Genomic DNA, 27,944 nt, shown 5'->3' with positions numbered 1-27,944 from the left:
GGACTAGGGGATGATGCTGCGCTGCGCGCCTGTGTCGCATAGGAAACGGCGTCCGGAGGCGCTGTCCGTAACGTACAGCAGCGCGCCTGCTTGCCCCACGGCCATCGTGTAGGCCGGTGTGGGGGCGGTTGGAAACGTGCAGGGATGGCTGCAGCGGCGTGCCCGTGCGCCGAACCGGGTATGGAAGTAGCAGTAGCCCTGGGTCGGAGGGCTTGGGGGTCTGGGGGGGCCTCGTGGCCAAGCTGTGTGGCCGCGCGATAGAGGGTGGAGCGCGCGCCAATGCTGCGGAGGCCAGGTCGGGGGTGACTGCGTGGTTGGAGCCGGCGGACAGGAGCTTATCGGCTTCGTCGGCCAGGACCTCGAGGTCCGTGAGGCTGGACGCCACGATCGCCGGGCGGATGCTAGGAGGCAGTTGGCGGATAAAGAGCGTGCGGAAGAGGGAGCTGGGCGGTTTCTCGTCGGTCAGAGCAAGCATATGAGAGAGCAAGTCTGACGGTGTGGAGTCACCGAGGCCCGGGAGGTCGAGGAGGTGGCAGTTGCGCAAAAATTGGGAGGCTGTGAATTTTTTAAGGAGCGCGGCCTTGAGATGTGCGTACTTGCCTTCCTCCGGAGGGTCTTGTAGTGTTGTCCAGACTTTCGTGATTGTGGAGCTGCCCAGGGAGGCGAGGAGGTAGTCGTACATCGTTGCGTCGGCGGTGATGCCGCGGAGTCGTAATTGCGATTCGGCTTGAAGGAACCAGGCGGTGGCTAGGTTCTCCCAGAACTCCGGCAGCTTCACAGAAACTGCGTTTGTGTCAGCCATGGTTACGCTTAGGAGTCGTCCTGAGCGTCGGGGTCACCAATGTAGGAGTCTACGTACTCCTAGCAAAAAATACTGAACTCGGAGAGGTTCAACAGAAAAGGTTTAATTGTTGAGGCTACATGTTGAACACAAAATGGCGTCAGAGACTACACCAAGTCTGACTGCTTTTCATCAGTCCACAGCTTCGACTGCTCCTCCCCCACTCTGGGCTTAACTATGTTGCAGATCGAGTTTCTTAAAGGTGTGATCCTTCTTAAAGGCATGATGCCTGATTTATAGTCTACGGACCGAAAAGCGGATTGTGTCCTTTCTGTGATCGGTACGCCACAGGGTATGATTAAGAAGTTTGCAGATGATACTGTGGCGTTGCCACATTGGGGAAACACTGTATGTAGATAAACCTGTATAATCCCCTTTTAACTGCTGTATTCCCCTCCCCCCGCAAGACAGTTGCAAGCTGAGAGGAATAAGGCACGTTCAGACTTGCCTGCTGCTGAGAGAAGGAAAACCAATCAGGTTCCAGCAGGTGACCAATCCGTGAGTCGTCACAGGTTCGCGGGCTTCACGAATTCAGTACTGTATTGTGAGAGTTGGAATAAAGACCTATTTCTTGTAGCTCGCTGTGTTGCCTATTTCTTTACGCGGGAGACCGTAGTCCCCCACAATACTAAAATTGGCTGTGTGGTTGATACTGAAGTAGAAAGCTGTAAACTGCAGGAAGATATCAATAAATTGGTCAGGTGGGCAGAACAGTAGCAAATGGAATTCAATCCGGAGAAGTGTGAGGTAATGCATTTGGGGAGGGCCAACAAGGAAAGGAAACACATTAAATGGTAGGACACAGTAGTGTAGAGGAACAAAGGGACCTTGGAGTGCATGTCCACAGATTCCTGAAGGTAGCAGGCCAGGTAGATAAGATGGTTAAGAAGGCATACGGAATGCTTGCCTTTATTAGCCGTGGCATAGAATACAAGAGTAGGGAGGTTACGCTTCAGCTCTTTAAAACACTAGTTAGGCCTCAGCTAGAGTACTGCGTGCAGTTCTGGTCACCACATTACAGGAAAGATGTGATTGCACTAGAGAGGGTACAGAGGAGATTTACAAGGATGTTGCTGGGAGTAGAGAATCTTAGCTATGAGGAAAGACTGGATAGGCTGGGTCTGTATTCCTTGGAACAAAGGAGGCTGAGGGGAGACCTTATTGAGGTGTATAAAATTATGAGGGGCCTAGATAAAGTGGATAGAAAGGACCTATTTCTCTTAGCAGAGGGGTCAAAAACCAGGGGGCACAGATTTAAAGTAATTGGTGGAAGGTTTAGAGGGGAAATTTCTTCACCCAGAGGGTTGTGGGGGTCTGGAACTCACTGCCTGAAAGGGTGGTAGAGGCAGAAACCCGAACCACATTTAAAAAGTACTTGGATGTGCACCTGGACTTGCTGGGCTACGGACCAAGAGCTGGGAAGTGGGATTAGGCTGGATAGCTCCTTGTTGGCTGGCGCGGACACAATGGGCCGAATTGGCTGCCTTCCATGCTGTAACTTTCTATGATTCTGAGTCCACTGTTCCTATTTTGTTTTTCTGCATTATCGTGTCTACTGAACCCTGGTCAAAATGGCAATGCATGGTCCTCAAATACACAGTGCAAGAAGAAACGAGGCACCAGCGCTAACATTGCGGCAGGCTGTAACTAGTAGGCTGCCGCAAGGATCAGTGTTTGGGCCTCAGCTATTTAATGACTCAGATGAAGGGACCGAATGTAATGTATCCAAGTTTGCTGACAACTCAAAGCTAGGTGGGAAACTAAGTTGTGAGGAGGACACAAAGAACTTGCAAAGGGATATAGGCAGTTAAGTGGGTGGGCAATAAGGTGTATAATGTGGGGAAATGTGAGGTTATTCACTTTGGTAGGGAGAATAAAAAAACAGAATATTTTTTAAATGGTGAGAAACTTAAATGTTGGTGTTCAGAGAGATTTAGGTGTCCTCGTACAGGAAACACCGAGAGTTAGCATGCAGGTACAGCAAGCAATTAGGTATGTTGGCCTTAATTGCAAGCGGGTTGGAGTACAGGAGTAAGGAAGCCTTGCTACAATTGTATAGGGCTTTGGTGAGAGCACACCTGGAGTACTGTGCCCCAGCTTTGGTCTCCTTATCAGAGGAAGGATATACTAGCCTTAGAGGTGTGCAATGAAGGTTCACTGGATTGATTCCTGGGATGAGGAGAGATTGAGTAGATTGGGCCTATACTCTCTTGGTGTTTAGAAGAACGAGAGGTGATCGCATTGAAACATACAAGATTCTGAGGGGGATTGACAGGGTAGTTGCTGAAAAATGTTTCCCCTGGCAGGAGCCTCTTGAACTCGGGAGCATAGTCTCAGGATAAGGGGTCGGCCATTTAAAACTGAAATGAGGAGGAATTTCTTCAGTCAGAGGGTTGTGAAGCTTTGGAATTCTCTACCCCAAAGGGCTATGGTGGCTGAATCGTTGAGTATACTCGAGGCTGAGATCGATTGATTTTTGGACTCTCGGGGAATCAAGGGACATGGAGATCAGGTGGAACGTGAAGTTGAGGTCGAAGATCAGCCAATATCTTATTGAATGGCGGAGCAGGCTTGAGGGCCCGTATAGCCTACTCCTGCTCCTAATTCTTATGTCTTATCCATTTTCAATACCCAGGTTGCCAGGAAGGGCATAATAGCAGCTAGGCACTTCACACACAGGCGGGTAATATTTAATAACATCGCTCTAGGCCACGATTACACCAACGGCTGAGCACACTGGATACAGCAATGGCTATGGGTCCTGACAACATCCCAGTTATCGTGCTGAAGACTTGTGCTCCAGAACTAGCCGTGCCTCTAGCCAAGCTGTTCCAGTACAGCTACAACACTGGCATCTATCTGACAATGTAGAAAACTGCCCAGGTATGTCCTGTCCACAAAAAGGACAAATCCAATCCAGCCAATTACCGTCCCATCAGTCTTCTCTCAATCATCAGCAAAGTGATGGAAGGTGTCATTAACAGTGCTATCAAGCGGCACTTGCTCACCAATAACCTGCTCCCTGATGCCCAGTTTGGGTTCCGCCAAGACCACTCGGCTCCCGACCTCATTACAGCCTTGGTCCAAACATGGACCAAGGAGCTGAATTCCAGAGGTGAGGTGAGAGTGACTGCCCTTGACATCAAGGCAGCATTTGACTGAGTGTGGCATCAAGGAACCCTAGTAAAACTGAAGTCAATGGGAATCGGGGGTGGGAGGGGGAACTCTCCACTGGCTGGAGTCATATCAAGCACAAAGGAAGATGGTTGTGGTGATTGAAGGTCAATCATCACAGCCCTAGGACATCGCTGCAGGAGCTCCGCAGAGCAGTGTCCCAGGCCCAGCCATATTCAGCTGCTTCATCAATGACCATCACTCCAACATAAGGTCAGAAATGGGAATGTTCGCTGATGACTGCACAGTGTTCAGTGCCATTCACAACTCCGCAGATAATGAAGCAGTCCATGCCCGCATGCAACAAGACCTGGATGACGTTCAGGCTTGGGCTGATAAGTGGCAGGCAATGACTATCTTCAACAAGCGAGAGTCTAACCACCGCCCCTTGACATTCAACGGCATTACCATCGTCGAATCTCCCACCATCAACATCCTGGGGGGTCACCATTGACCAGAAACTTAACTGGACCAGATACACACATACTGTGGCAACAAGAGCAGGTCAGAGGCTAGGTATTCTGCGGCGAGTGTCTCACCACCTGACTTCCCAAAGCCTTTCTACCATCTACAAGGCACAAGTAAGCAGTGTGATGGAATACTCTCCACTTGCCTGGATGAGTGCAGCTCCAACAACACTCAAGAAGCTCGACACCATCCAGGACAAAGCAGCCCGCTTGATTGGCACCCCATCTACCACCTTAAACATTCACTCCCTCCACCACCGGCGTACGTGGCTGCAGTGTGTACCATCTACAAGATGCACTGCAGCAACTCGCCAAGGTTTTCTCGGCAGCACCTCCCAAACCCACGACCTCTTCCACCTAGAAGGACAAGGGCAGCAGGCGCATGAGAACACCGCCACCTCCAAGTTCCCCTCCAACTCACGCACCAGCCTGACGTAGAAGTATAGCGCCGATCTTTCATTGTCGCTGGGTCAAAATCCTGGAACTCCCCCCTAACAGCACTGTGGGAGTACCTTCACCACATGGCCTGCAGCGGTTCAAGAAGGTGGCTCACCACCAGCTTCTCCAGGGCAATTAGGGATGGGCAATAAATGCTAGCCTTGCAAAGAAATGGTAGTGAAGAAGAAAGAATCATAATAACCTTGTGTTCAAGCACATCACTCGATCACAAATCGGCTACACTGGCATGGTAAAACTACTAGAAATGTATTTTTACTGTGTTCTTCCACAGGACTATTGTGTTGCAGCGTGGATTTCTGTGTAACATGGTCCTGTACGTAAAGGAACAAAGTATTGTAATGGTTAACATAATCAAGGACATTACAGATCACACTCTTGTAGTCACGGTACTTTCACAGAAAATGATGACAAGATTATCTGTCGCAAATTTCCTACCGTAGCAAATTTCTGAGCACTGTTGAGGGTGTTGTTCGCACACATCTGAGCACTTGATGCATTGGCGCAGCAGTTTGTCCCAATAAAATCCCACAGTGTCATTGCAGCTCCAAATCTCTGTAATAAAGAGACAATCACAATGGTGAGAATCAAGCTATTTAATTGAATGTGAAAGACAAACAAGTCAATTTAACATACAGTTTCCACATGGAGCATTCACTCGTATAAACACAGAATAAATTTTAAAAAAATCAAGCTGAAGACTAGGGGTAGATTTTTGTCTTCAGTGCCTAGGCAGTATTCTAGTGGAGTGAATCACTGCCCAATTTTCATCCTATTGATTTCAATGGAATAAAAATCAGGTGGGTTCTACAATGGGTGGGTGGCCGGCTCTGCTAGATTACCACCCAGGCGGATGAAGGTAGAACTCTAACTCATCGTTATCAGGTTAGGCTCAGGGAACTGGGGCTTTCTTCACTGCAGAAGCATAGATTTTAAGGTGATGTGATTGAGGTTTTTAAAATGATGAAGGGAATAGATTCTGTTATGGGGATGAACATGACCAAAAATTTGAACTGAAGCTTGCTGGCACTGGCTCTGTTTGATACTGAAGCAAGGAATATTTTTTCTGGTGTGTAACTTCAAACAAAGATGCAAATTTTCAGAGCTTTTATTAAAAATGGTTCCACGTGCTTACAGGCGGTAGAAACAGGTAGTGAAACGGTACAAACCACAGTAGGACTTGCACATATGTAGCCAGTTGTTCCCGCAATTTATACATTTGGAGCATCGTCGCAGGAGGTCGTCCCAGAATTCTTCATCGGAACAGCTGTTCATATTCTCTCAACAAGGGGATGGCGGGGTCTTTAAAATAATTTAAAAAGAAACCTTCAGTGTTAATAATAGTAGATATCCTTGTTAAAGAAAAGAAGTTACATTGATAGGGCACCTTTCATGTCCTCAGGACATCCCAAATCACTGCACAGCCAATGAATTGCTAAGACAATAGCAAAATAGTGCAGATGCTGTTGTTTTGCAAGAAAATTCAGCAGCCACACAGCAAGGTCCCACAAACAGGAATAAGATGGATGGCCAGTTGATCTGATTGTTTCTTGGTTGTGTTCGTTGAGGGACGAATGTTGGCAGTTGGTGTTCGACTAATTGATTTATTTTTAGGAAATTATGGTGCATAGATAAAGGGAGTGCAATGGATTCTCAGAAGGTTTCTGATCAGGTGCCACTTAAGAGACTTGGTTACAAAAATTATGCCTTATGGTATTAAAGGGAATGTACCTATTATTGGAAAATGGTTGTGGGGACAAAAAAGGAAGTAGTTAAGAATAAATGTCTGTTTATGGATTGACAGGATGAGGGTAATGTAGCTACAAGCACAGATCCCTGGGACACCTTTTGTTTTCTATTTTATATAAATGATCTGGACACAGGCGCAAGAGGAATTATATTGAAATTTGTTGATATCAAGTTTGGGGGCATTACAAGCAGTGAGTAAAAATGCAGGAGATTGCAGTAGGACACAGATGAGTTGGCAGAGTGGGAGGATATGTGGCAGATGCAGGGAAATGTGAAATAGTACATTTTAGAATAAAAGATTATTGCATAATTTAAAAGAAAATTTAATAAACATTTGGAAGGGAATATGTAAAAGAGTACAGGGAAAGGGCAGGGAAATGGGATTATAGTAGATAACTCCAGGTGAAGAGCTAGCATATGCAGGAAGGGCTAAATGGCATCATTTTGTGCTTTCATTTCTATAGTTTAATTCTGATATCGAATATAAAGGCAAAATTTATGAATGTGAAATATCTAACCACAAAATCAATGCTAAATTCAACAAGCAGCCTACATAATATACTTTTGAACATATATTAAGTGAAAATAATAGGTTACAACCAGAGACCAGGAAAGCTGTCTCATCAATTTGACCCTGCTAGATGCAGGAAGCAGAGACTCACGGAGCATTGAACACTACAAGTTTAGCATCAATATGAAATGGTTTTAACTTTGGCATGATGCTTAGCTTGTGAGGATAAATTTTGCAGGGCCCAAAGTCGCTGAAAGACCCTTTCAGGCAGCCAGCTCGAGGTGTTGCTCTGATTGCCGTCTTGTACTGAACTCGAGCCTAGATCTTACGCTCGGGTGAAATCCCAAGTGGGAGTACAGCTGAGTAATTTGCACCTGCCCGACAGGAAGTGGGCTGACCCTGGCGTGTGTGTTAATATTTTATGTGATTGGATTGATGCAGATTTTGTGTAACTGACGTCGACAATGCTGCTTTCTTTCATTCATTTTGGTCTTTATGCATTTGGATTGGATTCAGATGTGGATTGATTTAACTTGGCAAGCTTCACAATGCTTTCATGCAATTAGCACCATTGCGTAACCATGTTTTTATCTTGCAGATCTCCATATTAAATTCCATTCAGCTGATCAGCCACTGTAAATCTCCTTAAATCTTATCCTTTATCTCAAACATCTTCCACTCTCAAGACACGCATCTTCCAGTAACTTAGATATATTTGTCCTAGACTTTTCGATCCCCTTTGTACAGATAACTGTAGCTGTAGTAAAGACAGCTGTCTTTACTACAGCTACTGTAAAGCAGCTGTCTCTACTACAGCTACAGTTACCTGTACAGGAAGCCATCTTGGCCATGCGGCAGTACTGCACGAGCTGGCACTGACTCAAGACCTAATAAAGAGTACTCAACAATATCTACTCGTAAGCCTCTTAATACTAAGATATAAGATAACATTACACCCTTGTGCCAGTTTTCTGGCAGATGGAGCCATGAAACTGCTGGCATGTCCCTGCCTTCTACCCCTTTTCCCAGAGGCTGGGCCTGGCAGAGTAAATTACATCCATCCATATCTAGACGGGTGCAAGCGAAAGAGATTGAAATGATGGAAATTTAGCCTCCACCATGTTTCCTGCCATTTGCCCCATTTCACGCTGGACGCCAGGGCTGCCTGTGAGGCCCTGAAATCCAGCATTCGCAGGTCTACAGAGGAGTCGCAGAGATAGAGTCGCCAACCCACCAAGCTTGACCTGGAGTCTCCAGAAATTGAAGATTAATTTCCAGGACACTCCTGCAAGCAACCCAGGAGAAAAATTCACCGCTCCATTCCCACTCGGACCTCACCGTCCTTGGCCTCTTGCATTGTTCCACGGAAGCTCAACGTAAACTCGAGGAACAGCATCTCATCTTCCAATTAGGCACTTTGCAGCCTTCTGGACTCAATATCGAGTTCAACAATTTCAGATCATAACCTCGGCCCCTATTACATTTTTACTTATTTTTTTTCCACCCCTTTGTTTTGGGTTTTCCCTCCCGCCCCCCCCCACCCCTTTTTTTTTCTCTCTCCCACATGGCAGCTGTCTCTCTGCCAGTAAACTTCACACCTAATCTGAGCCTTCTTTTGTCTCCACTTGTCCTATTACCATCTCGTCTGGTTTTGAATACCTCTTAATGTCTCTTTACTTATTTTGTTCTATCACAGCCCTGCCTTCGATCTATTTCATTTCCTTTCCAGTTTTGAAAAAGGGTCCACCTGAAACGTCGACTCTAATTTCTCTCCACGGATGTTGCCTGGCCTGCTGAGTTTTTCCAGCATTTTCTGTTGTTATTTCGGATTTCCAGCATCTGCAGTATTTTGCTGTCGAAAAATTATGGCGTTGAAACAAATCGTGTTTTTAACATTTTCTTTGAACACTTTTGCTTATTCGTTATAAAAATATTGGATATGGGGAAAAAAAGGCTGTTTGAGTGACAGTCAAGAATCATCCAATCGGGTAACAAAGAGTCTCTTCGCTTTCCTGGAGTAGGAAGGCGGGGCTCCGTGACGGTGGGCATGTCGGGTGACCAATGGCAGGGGTGTGGGGGCGCGGCGGTTGGAGACGAGAGATCATGTGAGGAGCCCTCCAGGAATACGTCCAACCAGAGTTGGCAACCCTACTCAGATCTCTTTGCAGAGGGGCCTATGCAATTACACAAAGTGTTGCCATGCACAGGCCCAAGCAGCAGCAACAAACTGTGTAGAGGAAGCTTTACTCGGCATCTAATCCTTGCTGTACCTGACCTGGGAATGTTTGATAAGGCGGTGCAGAGGGAGCTTTACTCTGTATCTAACCGATGCTGTACCTCACCTGATGAGGTAGCGTAGAAGAAGCTTTACTTTGCATCTAATTGATGTGAGTGCCTGATTTTGCAGTGGGTGCCCGAAATGCAAAGTGTTGTATTCTCGGCAGTCTCATCGTTCACCCTGATGTGCGCATAAATTCAAGGAAAAAAAGAATAAAGTCGACTGCACAGTCATTTCACAAGGCCTGCTGTTACAGTGTGAAGGCTGCCAAGGTAGGATTAAGCAAGTGTAAATTGTTTGCAAATGTTCCCAATCGTTTCAGTATTTGCTACTATCAGTCAAAGTGCAACTGAAATCATTCAAAGCTTCTCTGCACCCTTAAAAGACACCAGGATCTCCTTAATCGTCCCTCATCCTTCCATGCCCATCCTTTCCTCTGCTTCACGTGACAACTGTTTACTCAGTTTCTTTATGATTTGGATTAGTTCATTGGGTGTGAATCTTGAAATTCAGACTTGGACCGTTACTATTAACAAAACAAAATGGAAAACACAAGACACACTTGATAAGCAAATGAAGATTACTTGTGCTTCCCTCAAACTTGCCTCACTTGTTCCTTCGAAGCTCCAAGTACACCATCCTGCATGTTCATTACATTCTGCATTGAGATTAAGGCTCATTGCACAATCTGCTACTCAGATTCATTCTTATTCAGAAATTCAAAGTGTGGGACTTCTTGCCTCCCTCAATTTTGCACTTCCTCCTACAACCTACATGCTTTTGAAACTGTGACAAATCCATGTAGTGAAACAAGAACTCGAAGAGGCGAGATATTAGAATTAGTCTGTGTACGTTATTAACAACTGCGTAGCAAACATACAGGCCTGCATACTGGCATTCCACCTTTGCTGACCTTGACGGGAAGCAACCCCCTGACCTTAGCTAGCAGCAGCACTAGCTACAGCACCACCTGGTGGATAACCTTAATCATAACATCCCAGATTACTATAGAAACACAAACTTTGCATAACCTAATCATTACTTCCTGATTTATCCGGTCTCTTGGACTTAGCCCTTCATACTGATTTCTCACTAAAATAATTGATTGCTCTGCGGTATCATTTGAATTGTTGATTGTATCAACTTTGCCTTTCAGAGACTTAAATGCAGCTTTGAATAAAACCCGCTCATGGATTCTTGCGAAAGATCTGACAACCTAAACAAATTTTTGAAGACTCTTTGCACTGCCTGATAGGGTGGTGGATACCGAGTCAATTGTAGCCTTCAAAAGGAAATATATTCCACTGAGAAGAAAAGGGTGTAAAAGAAAAGACGGCCATCCGTGGCTAAGTAAAGAAATTAAGGATAGTATTCGACTAAAAACAAGGGCATATAAGGTAGCCAAATCTAGTGGGAGGATAGAGGATTGGGAAAACTTTAAAAGACAGCAAAAAATAACAAAAAGATTGATTAAGAAAGGGAAGATAGATTATGAAAGTAAATTAGCAAAAAATATAAAAACAGATAGTAAGAGTTTTTATAGTTATATAAAAAGAAAAAGGGTGGTTAAAGTAAATGTTGGTCCCTTAGAGGATGAGACCGGGAAATTAATGGTGGGAAATATGGAGATGGCAAAAACACTGAATGAATATTTTGTATTAGTCTTTACAGTAGAAGACACTAAGAATATCCCAACACTGGACAAATAGGGGGTTATGGGGGGGGAGGAGCTAAACACGATCAAAATCACTAAGGAAGTGGTACTCGGTAAAATAATGGGACTCAAGGCGGATAAATCACCTGGACCTGATGGCTTACATCCTAGGGTCTTGAGGGAAGTGGCGGTAGGGATTGTGGATGCATTGGTAATAATTTTCCAAAACTCCCTGGACTCAGCAAAGGTCCCGGCAGACTGGAAAACTGCTAATGTAACACCCTTATTTAAAAAGGGCAGTAGACAGAAGGCTGGAAACTATAGACCGGTTAGCCTAACATCTGTGGTAGGTAAAATTTTGGAGTCCATTATTAAGGAGACAGTAACAGGACATTTGGATAATCATAATTTAATAGGACAAAGTCAGCATGGTTTTATGAAGGGGAAGTCATGTTTGACAAATTTGCTGGAGTTCTTTGAGGAAGTAACATATAGGGTGGATAAAGGGGAACCAGTGGACGTAGTGTATTTAGACTTCCAAAAGGCATTTGACAAGGTGCCACACAAAAGATTATTGCTTAAGATAAAAAATCACGAGATTGTGGGTAATATTCTGGCATGGATAGAGGATTGGCTATCTAACAGAAGGCAGAGAGTTGGGATAAATGGTTCATTCTCAGACTGGCAATCAGTAACTAGTGGTGTTCCGCAGGGGTCAGTGCTGGGTCCCCAACTCTTTACAATCTATATTAACGATTTGGAGGAGGGGACCGAGTGTAACATATCAAAGTTTGCAGATGATACTAAGATGGGAGGGAAAGTAGTGAGTGAGGAGGGCATAAAAAACCTGCAAGGGGACATAGACAGGCTAAGTAAGTGGGCAGAGATTTGGCAGATGGAATACAATACTGGAAAGTGTGAGGTTATGCACTTCGGCAGGAAAAATCGTAGAGCAAGTTATTATCTTAATGGCAAGAAACTGGAAAGTACTGAAGTACAAAGGGATCTGGGGGTCCTGGTGCACGAAACTCAAAAGGTTAGTATGCAGGTGCAGCAAGTGATTAAGAAGGCCAATGGAATGTTGGCTTTCATTGCTAGGGGGATAGAATATAAAAATAGGGAGGTATTGCTTCAGTTGTACAAGGTATTGGTGAGACCGCACCTGGAATACTGCGTACAGTTTTGGTGTCCATACTTAAGAAAGGACATACTTGCTCTCGAGTCAGTACAAAGAAGGTTCACTCGGTTAATCCCGGGGATGAGGGGATGGACATATGAGGAGAGGTTGAGTAGATTGGGACTCTACTCATTGGAGTTCAGAAGAATGAGAGGCGATCTTATTGAAACATATAAGATTGTGAAGGGGTTGGATCAGGTGGATGCGGGGAGGATGTTCCCGATGATGGGTGAAACTAGAACTAGGGGGCATAGTCTTAGAATAAAGGGCTGCTCTTTCAAAACTGAGATGAGGAGGAACTACTTCACTCAGAGGGTGGTAGGTCCATGGAATATGCTGCCCCAAAAAGCTGTAGAAGCTACATCATTACATAAATTTAAAACAGAAATAGACAGTTTCCTAGAAGTAAAGGGAATTAAGGGTTACGGGGAGCGGGCAGGAATTTGGACATGAGTCTAGGTTCGGATCGGTCATGGCCCTGTGGGTAGCGGAGCGGGCCCAGGGGCCGTGTAGCCTGATCCTGCTCCTATTTCGTGTGTCTAATTCTGTTAGATTCAGGAGATGGTTCTGTGATAGTAGATTGGCGGTTAGGATCAGATCAGCCATGATCTTATTGAATGGCGGAGCAGGCTCGAGGGGCCGATTGGCCTACTCCTGCTCCTATTTCTTATGTTCTTATGTTCTTATGGAATTGGATAAATACTTGAAGGAGAAAAAATTGCAAGGGTATGGGGAAAGAGCGGGGAGAGTGGGACTAACGGGATTGCTCCTCGAAAGAGCCGGTGCTGACTTGATGGGCTGAAAGGCCTCCTTTGGTGCTGTACTCTTTATGATTCTATGATTGATTCTATATGGTAAAATTGGGTACCAAAGAGCTAAATACCTTTAAGGACAAATAAAATGAACTGTAAGAATTGGAAAGACACATTGCAACAGTATAAAGAACTGGTTTTTACAAGTGATTTAACTAAAAGAACTAAATGTGATTTTGAGAAAGCTTCTGATCATTCCTATTCCAATTTCCCCCGATTTAAAGGGTTGCTGCAAGATTTTAGTGCACGCTACCTATTGAGTATGGTTAGGGGCCACTAGCTAAATTCGGGAATGTGTGCTTTTCCCTGCCATGCAAATGACCATCAGTGACCAAGTTGTTTGATCAGGAGAATTTCTACTCCTTGGACTGGATATCAACTACAACCATCCATTACTAATTAATGAAGAAAGTCATTCAAGCCAATTGGATTTATATTAATGCATTGCGAACAGGAACAGCCAAAGTAACAATTTGTAGGAGAATGTATGCCTTGGATCAAGAGCAATCAAAGTCCTAGATGTGCTATCTGCCACTTCTATTTTCCAATCTTAAAAGTAGCAAAAGGAAGGAAAATGCTGCATATAGTTACGATTGATATAAACAAGGAGCAGCAACAGAAGGCTTTGATGAGAGTACGATTAGCTAATACATTGTGGGAACACCATCACCAGCAGGACTGTAGCAGTCCGAGAAAAAAGCCCACAGCCACTCAGAAAATCTGATGAGGAATAAATGCAGCTTTGCCGCTGTCGTGCACATCTCGAGAACATATTTTAAAAGAGATAAATGGAGCAGACAGTTGCTGCTTTCAAACTTCAGTTTAAACGGTTGTTAGCTAGCTGAAGAGAGAATGCAAGAGAAATGACTCATCTAAGGGTTAAATTGTTCTTTTGGTGAAAGAGTGTGTCGCCCGTAAATAATGAAATTGTAGGTTGTCTGAGCCATGTTTTCCTGCAATTTTATTAATGGGTTATTAATTATGGAGAAAAATAGTCATTGCTAAGTGAGAAATTTCATTTCTTATTACAAATTCATGGAGATCGGCAAATATCTTTCTCCCCCTTTACGGGATTGACCGTACTCAGATTCCAACTGCATTCCTGAACACACTGCACCTCCAGCTGACACCAGTGGAATCGTTCTGTTGTAATAAGAAGGGTTTTAGCGGGCTGTCTGGATGTGCCAGATTGCACACCTGCAGCAATGATGACTCCCCCTTTGTCACTTATTGTTTCAGATGGATAGCTCTTTTTCGGAATGCACAGACACGATGGGTCAAATGGCCTCCCTCTGTGCTGTAAATTTCTATGATTCTATGTGCAGGTGGATAGTTGCTATATATCTGGATTGAACTATAGCTTGGACACAACACAAATGTTTCAGGACTCTTTCCTCTATCTTTTTGTGGTGACTTTCTGAACAGCCACACCAACCTAAGTATGCCCGATTAATCTGATCTCCGAAGCTAACTAGGTCTGGGTTGCGTTAGTGCTTGGAATGGAGACTTCGTGGGAATAGTAGGCTCTATGGCAATTTCAAAATGGCAATTTCAAAATGCCACCTGCCCCAGGTTCCGCTAGTGATTTCTCTTTTTCTCTTCCATATTTCTTTTGGTGGTTACCTCAACCGCACTATTTCACTAACAAATCAATGCTTTTATTTCTGGGTTTATTGCACTCTCTCCATGCAGTACATCTATTTCCTTTTTAACTGTCACAGATACAAGAAATGTACAATAATTTTGGCTACTTCAACGGTACCCTGTATAACACTTGCATTGAATCAGAACACGTTCCATTATATTTACACTAGATGATCTATATAATCAGTAAAACCTCTCAAAACAAAGTACTTAAATTCTTATGCGGTGGGACAGGTATATTTAATTAAAACTAAACAAAAAAAAAACAAGTGTAAATTTGTTTTAAACATAAATATATTTTGTGGAAAGGGAATCCAACAGTTCAAATGGTTTCCTTAGTAAGTGATTAAATACTGTATTCTTAACATTTGATAGAATTACTGACAAGTTTTCTGAACACGTTATACATTCATATATGGAACTCACATTCTCTTGGTCCCAGCTGGCCGTCCTTTGCTGCTTCTCAGTACACATGCCTGTGTGAATCAGAATGTGAAACCTCTCGTTTTAACAGAAGGAAGAACTTCCAGGGACTTTCCCTAGTCATCTTACAGCAAATTTCTAGAGGGATAGAATTGAAAAGCAGAGGAGTTATGTTAAACTTGCAAATATTAATCAGTCATTTAACTGCTTTGTAACGGTCCAGTGATTTTAAACTTTTTGCAGCACTACCGCTAACAAATACAGAGATAAATTATGTCTGACCACTGACTGAAAATGCCAGAAATAATTTACTTTGACTTGAGTGAACAGTATTTAATTTTATTTAAATGAATTAATGAGCTACAAGCTTCTCTCCTACCCGACATAGTTTGACCTTCTTTAACCTGATGGTGAAACAGAACAGTTATTGAATCAACAGCACAAAAGGAAATATCAAACCTGCTTCCCCGTGGAAGAGGGGCACACTCAGTACAGAAACAACAATTTTATATTAATGTCAGCACTCCTCCACTGCTAGCGATGAGCAGTAGTGCAAATCTTCTTTGAGTTTTAATTTAAGGAAATTGTGACTTTTATTAACATATCATTTCACAAAAGATTGATTTTTGAATACAGTGGCAATCTAGATGAGTTAATTTGGCTTTTCTGTGTCCTGCCTATCGTGTCCCTATATTTATTAACAGCTGAGAAAGAATCAAAGAAGCCTGCTTATTTATGGTCTTACCCATTTGTTGAAGCAGATTTCTTGTTACTTGAAAAGTTGAAACCTGTCCACTTTGAGATAAGAAGCCACTCTAGCAACTAGCTGATGGAAAGAGAATATTCCTGGATCTGAACTTTGAGTGGGCATCTTTTCTAAGAACATAAGAATTAGGAGCAGGACTCGGCCATACGGCCCCTCGAGCCTGCTTTGCCATTCAATAAGATCATGGCTGATCTTCGACCTCAACTCCACTTTCTCGCCAATCCCCATATCTCTTGGTTCCTCTAGAGTCCAAAAATCTATCTATCTCAGCCTTGATTATTACTCAACAACTCAGCATCCAGTCTTTTCAGGTAGAGAATTCCAAAGATTCACAACCCTCTGAGTGAAGAAATTCCTCCTCATCTCAGTCTTAAATGGCCGACCTCTTATCCTGAGACTGTGACCCCTAGTTCTAGACTCTCCAGCCAGGGGAAATAGCTCTCAGCATCTACCCTGTCAATCCCCCTCAGAATCTTATATGTTTCAACGAGATCACCTTTCATTCTTCTAGACGCCAGAGAATATAGGCCCAATGTACTCAATCTCTCCTCATAGGGCAACCCTCTCATCCCAGGGATCAATTTAGTGAACCTTCGTTGCACCGCCTCTAAGGCATGTATGTCCTTTCTCAGATAAAAAACTGTGCACAGTACTCCAGGTGTGAGTGCAGCAGGCACAGAGTGAACAACTTCACAGAAATCACAGAATCACAGAAACCCCACAGTGCAGATAGAGGCCATTTCGGCCCATCGAGCCTGCACCGACACATATCCCACCCGATCCCCGTAACCCCTACACCAACACATATCCCACCCTATTCCCGTAACCCCACATATTTAATCCCCCTAACACTAAGGGTCAATTTATCATAGCCAATCAACCTAACCCGCACATCTTTGGACTGTGGGAGGAAACCGGAGCACCCGGAGGAAACCCACGCAAACACGGGGAGAATGTGCAAACTCCACACAGACAGTGGAGTTTGGTAAGTGTGGGAGTTTTAAGGGTTAATCTCTTTTAAAATCTACTGTTAATTGCTAGTAGCTCTTAAGTAAGATCAACTGTTTAAGTTAAATTTTAAACTTTAAATTTTTAAGTTTCTTTCAGGCTTAAGCAGAGACAAACAAGCAAGCTCTCCTACTGTAGAGCAGCTGTAGTTAGTTAATTAGCTAGCTAGATTAAACTGGTTCCTGAAACATTAGCAGAGCAGTGCTGACTCACCTGAGTTACAAAGAGTATAATAACAGGGGCCTGTGAGTGCAGCAGGCAGAGTGAACAACTTGGGAGTTTGGTAAGTGTGGGAGTTCGGTGAAGTGGGGGAAGGAGGTGCTGCTTTCCGGTGCTTTTCGTAACTTCTCCCGCAGAGCGGCGGCAGACCTGAGCGGGAGCAGACCGAGGCCCGAGAGCGGGGATAAAAGCAGCAGGAGACCTGCAACAACAAGAGAAAATGTGATGTCACAGGTAAGGCAGGTAAGTGACCTATACTGACTGTGGGCTAAGTTTTAAGTTAACATATAACTAAATTTTAAAAGCTAAACTTAATTTAATTAATTTAATAAACCCAACGAGGTAAATAATTTGATTAACACTAAACTAATTAATTAAATAAATAAAATAATGGGAGAATAGGAGATGTGTTGCTGCTGCAATATGTGGGAGCTTGTGGACATTTTTGTCGAGGGCGACTACATCTGCGGTAAGTGCCTGAGGCTCGAAGAACTTCGGCTCCGAGTTGAGGAGCTGGAGTCCAAGCTGCAGACATCAGGGAATCACAGAATCTACAGTGCAGATAGAGGCCATTTCGGCCCATCGAGCCTGCACAGACACATATCCCACCCTATCCCCGTAACCCCACGTATTTAATCCCCTAACACTAAGGGTCAATTTATCATAGCCAAATCAACCTAACCTGCACATCTTTGGACTGTGGGAGGAAACCGGAGCACCCGGAGGAAACCCACGCAGACACAGGGAGAATGTGCAAACTCCACACAGACAGTCGCCCGAGGCCAGATTTGAACCCGGGTCCCTGGCGCTGTGAGGCAACAGTGCTAACCACTATGCCACCGTGCCTGTTACCTGGACCTTTTGCTCCAGGAGGCAGCCCTTAGATTAAATACTTTAGAATTGACACATGGTCAGGGACAGGAGGTTGGACATCTCCTCCGGGCTGGAGAAGAACTTGGAGTGGGAAGGGGAGGATTCAGTTGGTGTGGTCCACGTATGTACCAACAACATAGGTAGGACTAAGAAAAAAGTTCTGCTGAGAGAGTTTGAGCAGCCAGGGACTAAATTAAAAAGCAGAACCACAAAGGCAATAATTTCTGGATTATTACCTGAGCCACAAGCAAATGGGCATAGGGCCAATAGGATCAGGGAGATGAATGCGTGGCTCAAAGATTGGTGTAGGAGAAGTGGGTTTTGATTCGTGGGGCACTGGCACCAGTACTGGGGAAAGAGAGAGCTGTTCCGTTGGGATGGACTACACCTGCACCATGCTGGGACCAGAGTTCTAGCGAATTGAATAACTAGGGCTGTAAATAGGGCTTTAAACTAAATAAGGGTGGGGGGCGGGGTCCCGGTGGAGAGAAATCTAGAATGCTAAAGAGAAAAGACAAGGAAGCAGTGCAGGAAAGTGATTGAGGTAAGGATAACCAGATTGTATCAGGAAGGGACAGAGTGTACAAAGGAAACTACGAAGGTATGAGGAGTGAGTTGGCTATGATAGATTGGGGAGCTTCATTAAAAGGCATAACAGTGGATAGGCAATGGCTAACATTTAAGGCACGAATGTATGAATTGCAACAGTTATACATTCCTTTCTGGTGCAAAAACACAAAAGGAAAAACAGCCCAACCATGGCTAACAAAAGAAATTAAGGATAGTACAGGAAACTTTTTTTTATCCGGCACCGACGGGACCGCCGTGGTGCCGGTTCATCAAAAATTCTGGATAACCGAAAGCAATAGTAAAAGATACGGAGCTGAGAGCTCCGTATAAAGCAACAAACCCTGTTACTTAGCAACAGGTTCAGAACAATGGCCACAAGTTCCAAGCATCTCTGTAGCTTAGCAACAGCTGCAGCCACACCCTTGCACAGCAACAGATCGACGAAGGCAAGTAATAAAACTTACCTGAACCTACTCCTGAATTTTGCCGGTTAACCGAGATTTCCGATTATTTAGAATTTTGCCGGTTAACCGAGATTTCCGGTTATTTAGATATCGGTAAATCGAAAGTTTCCTGTATTGGATCCAAAGAGGAGTCATATAAAGTTGCCAGAAAAAGTAGCAAGCCTGAGGATTGGGAGCAGTTTAGAATTCAGCAAAAAAGGACCAAGAGATTGATTAAGAAGGGAAAAATAGAGTATGAGAGTAAATTTGCAAGGAACATAAAAGCGGACTGTAAAAGCTTCTACAAGTATGTAAAAAGAAAAAGATCAGTGAAGACAAATGTAGGTCCCTTACAGTCAGAAACGGGAGAATTTATAATGGGGAACAAGGAAATGGCTAAGCAATTAAACAAATACTTTAGTTCTGTCTTCATGGAAGAGGACACAAATAACTTCCCAGAAATGCTTGGGAACCAAGGGTCTAGTGAGAAGGAGGAATTAAAGGAAATTAGTATTAATAAAAAAATAGTGCTGGAGAAATTAATGGGACTGAAAGCCGATAAATCCCCAGGGCCTGATAATCTGCATCCCAGAGTACTAAAAGAGGTAGCCATGGAAATAGTGGATGCATTGGTTGTCATCTTCCAAAATTCTATAGATTATGGAACAGTTCCTGCAGATTGGAGGGTGGCAAATGTAACCTCACTATTTAAAAAAGGAGGGAGAGAGAAAACAGGGAACTACAGATGGGTTAGCCTAACATCAGTAGTAGGGAAATGCTAGAGTCTATTATAAAGGATGTGATAACAGGGCACTTAGAAAATATCAACGGGATTAGACAAAGTCAACATGGATTTATGAAAGGGAAATCGTGTTTGACAAACCTACTGGAGTTTTTTGAGGATGTAACTGGTAGAATAGATAAGGGAGAACCAGTGGATGGTGGTGTATTTAGATTTTCAGAAGGCCTTTGATAAAATCCCATATAAGAGTTAGTGTGCAAAATTAAAGCACATGGGATTGGGGGTAATATATTGGCATGGTTTGAAAATTTGTTAACAGACAGGAAACAGAGAGTAGGAATAAATGGGTCTTTTTCAGGGTGGGAGGCGGTGACTAGTGGGGTACCGCAGGGATCAGTGCTTGGGCCCCAGCTATTCACAATATATATCAATGATTTGGATGAGGGAACCAAATGTAATATTTCCAAGTTTGCTGACGACACAAAGCTAGGTGGGATTGTGAGTTGTGAGGAGGATGCAAAGAGGCTTCAAGGTGATTTTGACAAGTTGAGTGAGTGGGCAAATACATGGCAAATGCAGTATAACGTGGATAAATGTGAAGTTATCCACTTCGGTAGGAAAAACAGAAAGGTAGAGTATTATTTAAATGGTGATAGATTGGGAAATGTTGATGTACAGAGGGACCTGGGTGTCCTTGTACACCAGTCACTGAAAGCAAACATGCAGGTGCAGCAAGCAGTTAGGAAGGCAAATGGTATGTTGGCCTTCATTACAAGAGGATTTGAGTACAGGAGCAAGGATGTCTTTCTACAGTTATACAGGGCCTTGGTGATCTTATGTTCATTAATAAATAGACATTCTTATTATGAACACAGCTAGCTTTTGCTAGACACTGTTATTGAGCACATGTGGACTAGGTACAGTATCTGTAGAGGCATCCATCTTGACTGCTGCCTTGTGGGTAGCCTAGTGCCTCATGGGTAATGTAGTCTTAATATACATACAGCTGGGTAGTGTAGTCTTATACATACAGCTATATACAGCTCTACACAGCTCTACGGCTCCACCTAGTGTCCACTATAGAATGACATGTTATTAATCATTACATCCCCTTTCTTTGAGGTTTAACAAAATCAATATCAATCAACTTTCAAGAAAACAATAAAGATAATATCAGTAACACTTTTGTTAGTGCTCTATAAACATAAACATTTTCAAAACAGTCAACACATTTTCAAAGCTTTACATTGTACTCAAAGACTAAGTCTATCAGGCTTTTTTACTTCACGTGTGGATCTTCTCAACATGGGTAAGTCTGATGTGTCTTCATGAGATTGTTCTGGTGGTGAATGACAAGATGCAGTTGCGGCATTGTCATCAATCTGCTCTTGAATAGTCTTTACCATTTAAATGAAAAAGGTCCATACCAACCTTTTGCCATGGTGCTGTTGGTATGTCAGCTACTATCATTGGTTCCTTTGCTTGTTTGTTTTGGTGTTTCTGACATGTCTCACATTTGCCTATCATGTTCTCAATGTCCTTATTTATGCCAGGCCAATAAACAGTGTCTCTTGCTCTCCTTTTGTATTTTTCAATTCCGAGGTGTCCCTCATGAATCCTTTTGAGCATGTCTTGATGCAGAGCCTGTGGAAAGACTATTCTGTTCTGTTTTAGTAATAGTCCACTTGCGACACTCAATTCTGACCTTTATGTGAAAATATTTTGGACAGGAACCTTTTGGCCAACCATGATGAATGTTCTCTATTACTGTTTGTAATACTGTATCTTTTACTGTTTCTTCTGCTATTTGCTTTGATTTTGTGTCTGACATGGGCAGTGTTAAGTCTGTGTGTTCTAGTTATTGTTAATAAGAATCACTGCACACAGACCACAAGAGTAAATTCAACAGGTCTTTCCTAGTCGGAGGTCAGGCTGAACTGCCCAATAAATCATTACACAGTCCTTATATACCGGTGTGGTCACCACCGGTATTACAGTATACAGCAGCCAAGATAAAGTAGTGCATCTCTTAAAATGGTTCTCTTAAAGGTGGAACGGTTACATACACCACAATCCTCCCTTTTTAGCTTAACAGTATATATTCCCCATTTAACATAACATAATAACATATATACACAACTTCATGTAAAAAGTTCACAGATTCAGTCTCTGAGGAGGCCTCCTGATCCGAGACGGATAATGCCTTTCAGGGGTCTCTGGTTCTCGTTGCTGGGGTGACTCATCTAGTTGATCCCCTATGGATAGGACATCATCGTCAGGTATATTCACTTCTGAGGTAGATGCTTCAGGTTCACTAACTTCCTCCACGGTTGTCTCTGTCGTAACCATGGGCTCGACCCTTGTTCTCGATCCCACCAGTTGGTCAGCATGACGTCGCATTACATTTTCACCAACATCTACCGTGTACATCAGGGGTCCTTGTCTGGCCCGAATTGTTTCAGATTGCCATTTCTCGTTTTTATAGTCCCTGGCTAACACCGGTTGTCCTATTTCAAAACTCCGAGTGGGCTTGTTATTGATATGCTGGAACTGTTTGTTTTCGACTTCCCTCCGCACATTTGGTTTTAACAAGTCCAACCTGGACCGCAACCTCCTGTTATAGAACATCATGGCAGGACTTTGGTTTGTTGTTGCATGGGTGGCGTTTCGATATGCCAGTAGGAAATTGTCCACCTTGTGTTGCAGTGGAATCTGATCTTCGCTCATGGCCTTTATTGCCTTTTTGAACGTCTGTACAAACCTCTCGGCCAGCCCATTCATAGCTGGATGATATGGGGCAGAGGTATAATGTTTCACCCCATTCTTCTTCAGGAATTTCTGGAATTCCTCTGACACGAACTGTGGTCCGTTGTCTGAACATATTTGCTCTGGCAATCCATTTCTTGCAAATATCGTTCTTAGCACCGCGATCGTCTTCTCCGAGGTAGTGGTAGTCATTTTAATCACTTCTGGCCATTTAGAATGTGCGTCCACCGCAATTAAAAACATGGAATCCATGAATGGACCAGCAAAGTCAATATGTACACGTTGCCATGGGGTTGAAGGCCATTCCCATGGATGCAGCGGTGCAATTGGAGGTGCATTTTGGACTTTTTGGCACCCTGAGCAGCTTTTCGTCAGATCCTCTATCTGTTGGTCGATACCCGGCCACCACACATAAGCCCTAGCAAGGCTTTTCATCTTGACTCCCCCCAGATGACCTTCATGTAGTTCTTTTAGAAGTCTCTCTCTTAACTTAGGAGGGATAATCACCCTTGTTCCATACATCAATGTTCCCTGACAGATGGACAGCTGTTCTCGTCTTGCTGAGAATGCCGGTAACAGTGGATCACCATGGGCTGGCCATCCCTTTACTGTCAATTCGTAGACCCGGGACAGTGTCGGGTCATTCCTAGTCTCCCTTTCAATATTTGCATTGGTGACAGGTAAACATTCGATGATGGTCGAGTGAAATAACTCCACCGGGTCAACCGTCGGTGCCTCCTCCTCAGTAGGTAGTGGCAGGCGCGACAGCCCATCAGCATTACCATGCTGCTTTGTACCTTTGAATTCTATCTGATATTGATGTGCCCCTAGGAAAAGGGACCATCTCTGGAGCCTCTGTGCTGTCATCACCGAAACACCCTTCTTAGGGTTAAAAATGGATACCAACGGCTGGTGGTCTGTCAGCAGTGTAAACTTCTGGCCCTGCAGGTAATGATTAAACTTCTTTACTCCCCACACAAGGCTGAGAGCCTCCCTATCTATCTGAGCATAGTTGCGCTCAGCGGAGGTCAATGATCTGGATGCAAATGCGACTGGCCTTTCCAAGCCATTTGGCAACTTGTGTGAGAGTACTGCTCCAATACCATAAGGAGAAGCACCACAAGCTAAACGAATAGGTAGCGTTGGGTTGAAGTGAGCCAACACTTCCTCTGAGGTGATCAATGCCTTGCTTTTGCGAAAGGCCTTCTTACAGTCCTCACTCCACTTCCATGGTACTTCTTTCTGCAAAAGAGCGTTCAGCGGGTGCAGCACCGTGGATAGATTTGGCAGAAACTTATGGTAATAGTTAATCAACCCTAGGAACGACCTCAACTGGGATACATTTTCCGGAGCGGGAGCCTTCACAACAGCTTCGATCTTGTCAGGTGACTTGTGCAGCCCCTCCTGGCCAATGACATGACCACAGTACGAGATCCGTTTCTGAAAGAACTCACATTTCTGGCGATTAACTCGAAGTCCATATTCCTTCAATCTGGTGAGCACCAGTTTCAAATTTGCAAGGTGTTCCTCATCGTCATCTCCTGTAATCAGGATATCGTCCAAGTAACATTGAGTGCTTGGAATTCCCTGTAATACCTGCTCCATGGCCCTCTGCCAAATTGCTGGAGCCGAAGCCACTCCAAAAACCAGTCTATTATATCGATACAAGCCTCTGTGCGTGTTGATTGTGAGATACTGGCGCGACTCTTCCTCAACTTCCATCTGTAAGTACGCTTGCGCCAGGTCTATCTTGGTGAAGTGTTTGCCGCCAGACAATGAAGCAAAGATATCCTCAATCCGCGGAAGCGGATATTGCACCGTGTGAAGCACCGGATTAACCGTGATCTTGAAGTCTCCACAGATGCGGACCTTCCCCGGTTCCCCTGGCTTGTTACTCGATGAACGCTTCATGACGGGAACAATGGGCGTGGCCCACTCACTCCAGTCCACCTTAGACAGTACTCCTGAACGTTCTAGCCCTTCCAGCTCAGCTTCCACAGCAGGTCGTATCGCATAAGGTACCGGTCTGGCTTTGAAAAATTTTGGGTTTGCATGTTCTGCAATCTTGATTTTTGCCGTAATTCCTCTCAGTGTTCCCGGTCCCTGTTGGAACACCTCTTTAGCCTCATCCAATATTCTGGACAATCGTTCAGGTTTGACAACTTTTTTTCCGGAATCTACCGTTATTGCTTTTAGGGAGTGCCAGTCCATATTTATTTTCCTGATCCACTCCCGTCCCAGAAGTGGTGGACCTCCCTCAGGTAGTACATATAAGTCCATTCCTTGGTGTTCTTTGCCCTTGTGTACCACCTTGACTTTTATCTTTCCGATGGGGTATACTCTTTGCCCCGTGTATGTCTGCAATACTATCTCCGTATCCCGTAGGGGAATATGTGTGAATAACCTTTTGTAATCTTGCTTATTCATGACCGTCAACGCCGATCCGGTGTCCAATTCCATCTTCACTTGGACTCCTGCTATCTGAAGTGTGACCCAGATAGTTTGTAGGTCAGCTTCCTTACTCACATTGTGAATTCTCAGACTACCCAGTTCCTTGCTGTTGGAGTCTGAATCCGAATTCTGTTCATCCGAACTCTTCTCAGCCACCTTATGTACCTTTCTGCACTTTTCCTGCGGTGACTTTTTGTTGCTGGTCTTCTTTCCTGACCGGCATACTTTAGCTATGTGACCAAGCTTGCCACATTTTCTACATTCCTGATTTTTAAACCAGCATTGGTTCTGATCGTGTGTTGTCTTTCCACAACGATAACATTTCGCTGTACCCAAAGCCATTTGATCTACGCTGAGTACCGCTGCCTTCAGCTGCATTTCCGCAGTGCCTCTCGCTGCGGCTTCGTGCGATGCTGCAATAGTGACAGCCTTATCAAGTGTAAGATCATTCTCTTCAAGCAGCCGCTTTTGTGTTCCTTCTTTCGACAAGCCACACACAAATTTGTCTCTCAGTGCCTCTGTCAGTCTTTCCCCAAACTGACAGTATTTCGCTAGCTTACGCAGTTCAATTAAATACTCCGCGTTGCTTTCCTCTTTCAGTTGCGTTCTCGCATAAAATTTAAATCGTTCCGCTAACATCAGCGGTGTGGGGTTCAAATGATTTCTCAGGACAGCAACAATATTAGCGAAAGCCTGATCCGCCGGTTTAGCTGGTGATAGAAGATGCTTCAATAGCCCGTATGTCTTCGCACCCATTGAGTTTAGTAAGGTTAGTGCTTTATCTTCATCTGATATTTTATTTGCCTTACAATAAATCTCTATGCGTTCTACATACGTGGCCCAATCTTCAACATCGGGATCGAAATCGTTGATGTTACCACGCTTAGGCATCCTCGCAATCTTCTTGAGAAACAAAAAGAATTTTTTTTTTTTCAAAATGGCGGTTTCCCGCGCTTGTCTTCTTCCCCCGCCTACGAAAATGGCGGCTTCCCGCGTTTGCCTTTCTCCCCCGCTGGCTGTGATGGCGATTGCCGTATTGCTGCGTTCGCCCTCCCCAGCGGTTCTCAAATCGTGCCTCCCAGCCCCTCCTGCAGTCCGGTCCTTTCCCCCGGCTGTGGCTGAGTTCTCCGCGGGTTTTTTTTAAATTTTATCCCGCGCCTCGCAGCCTCGGTAGCTGCCCGGCCTTTTTCCCCGGTCGCGGTCGAGCTCTCTCTCGACGCTGTTGCGTCTCCCAGCCTGCTTGCAGCCCAGTCTTTTACACCGGCTGCGTTTGCATTCACCGCGGCTCCCGTGCCTTACGCTGCCCCAGTCTCAGCGCCTCTGGCCCCGACTTCTGTCCGGCTCTTTTCCCCGGCCGTGGTCGAGTTCTCCGCCCTTATATCCTCCGTTTTTCCCTCCCCTACTTCACAGCCAACGTGGCCGACTTGCTGCTCGTCGCTGATCGGCTTACCCACCACCGTGATAGAAGGGATGATCACTGCCTGTTGCTGATGGAAGGCTTCGTGTCAGGATTCTTCCTTGCTCTTCAGACCCGAGTCTTTTCTCAGCAGGATGATGAGGGCGGATGCCTCTTCTCGACGCCCGTTAAACTGCCTTGGATATATCTCTGCTGCAGGGTAAGATCGTCATCGTCGCCACTGTTAAGTCTGTGTGTTCTAGTTATTGTTAATAAGAATCACTGCACACAGACCACAAGAGTAAATTCAACAGGTCTTTCCTAGTCGGAGGTCAGGCTGAACTGCCCAATAAATCATTACACAGCCCTTATATACCGGTGTGGTCACCACCGGTATTACAGTATACAGCAGCCAAGATAAAGTAGTGCATCTCTTAAAATAGTTCTCTTAAAGGTGGAACGGTTACATACACCACAGGCAGCGCAGCAGTGACCATACTCACATGAACATCCACGTCTTCTTCAGTAGAGCTCACATGACTCATTGTGGGTGCTCGGGATAGTGCATCTGCTAACACTATGTATTTGCCTGGTGTGTAGATCAGTTCAAAGTCATATCTTTGCAGCTTCATCATGAGTCGTTGAATCCTTGGAGACATCTCTTTCAGGTTTTTTTTAATGATGGCAACCAGAGGGCTGTGGTCTGTCTCAACTGTGAAGGTGGGAAGTCCATATATGTAGCCATGAAACTTTTCTAGTCCAACTACCAAGCCTAGACATTCCTTTTCAATCTGGGCATATCGACACTCAGAATCAGTCATAGACCTGGAGGCATAGGCAACAGGCTTCCAATCTTCACCCTCTGCTTGTAGCAAGACCGCACCTAGGCCATCTTTTGATGCATCCGTTGACACTTTGATTCTTTTTGTTGGGTCAAAGGTGAGTACAGGTGTGGTTGCCAGCACTGTTTTGAGGTTTATCCACTCTTGTTCATGTCTTTCTGTCCATGCGAACTCATTTGTTTTATGTAGCAGGTCTCGCAGATAGGCTGTCTTGGCTGACAAGTTAGGAATGAACTTTCCAATGAAGTTTATCATCCCCATGATGCGTAGCACTCTTTTTTTGTCAGTGGGTCGGGGCATTTTGAGTATGGCGTTTACTTTTTCCATATCTGGCTCTATTCCTTTACCAGATAGATTATCTCCTAGGAAAGTGACTTCCTGGATGCCAAACTGACACTTGGCTTTGTTGAGCTTCAGTCCATTCCGGCGTATGCTCTGTAGCACTTTAGTCAGTCTCTCATTGTGTTCTTTCAGTGTGGAGCCCCAGATGATGATGTCATCAACATAGACCCGAACTCCTTCCAGACCTTCAATTATGTGTTCCATCGCTCTATGAAAGATTTCAGATGCAGATATTATCCCGAAAGGCATTCTGAGGAAACAATACCTGCCAAATGGTGTGTTGAAGGTACAGTATTTGGTGCTCTCTTCATCCAGTTTTAGTTGCCAAAATCCTTGTGAG

The 27,944-nt window shown here is 44.4% G+C and overlaps 1 protein-coding gene across 2 annotated transcripts in view; it reads right to left on the bottom strand.

Moving 5' to 3' along the window:
- tnfrsf13b (TNF receptor superfamily member 13B) overlaps positions 1–15,297 on the bottom strand; it is a 38,411-nt gene extending 23,114 nt beyond the window's left edge. Inside the window, exons 1-4 of one of the 2 annotated variants that reach the window (XM_086000177.1) lie at positions 15,190–15,297; positions 6,108–6,240; positions 5,963–6,015; positions 5,377–5,493 (exon numbers count right to left, since the gene is read on the bottom strand). In XM_086000177.1, the coding sequence (XP_085856303.1) occupies positions 5,377–5,493; positions 5,963–6,015; positions 6,108–6,166 (229 nt within the window). In that variant the 5' untranslated portion in view covers positions 6,167–6,240; positions 15,190–15,297. The remainder of the gene's footprint in view (positions 1–5,376; positions 5,494–5,962; positions 6,016–6,107; positions 6,241–15,189) is intronic. The other variant, XM_086000176.1, reaches the window with a different exon arrangement.
- Between the last annotated feature and the right edge of the window lie 12,647 nt (positions 15,298–27,944).

Source organism: Somniosus microcephalus, chromosome 11, assembly GCF_052327205.1.
Source record: "Somniosus microcephalus isolate GS21.2 chromosome 11, FLI_Smic_1.0, whole genome shotgun sequence".
Taxonomy (NCBI): domain Eukaryota; kingdom Metazoa; phylum Chordata; class Chondrichthyes; order Squaliformes; family Somniosidae; genus Somniosus; species Somniosus microcephalus.
This window is presented reverse-complemented; position numbering and strand designations above follow the sequence as displayed.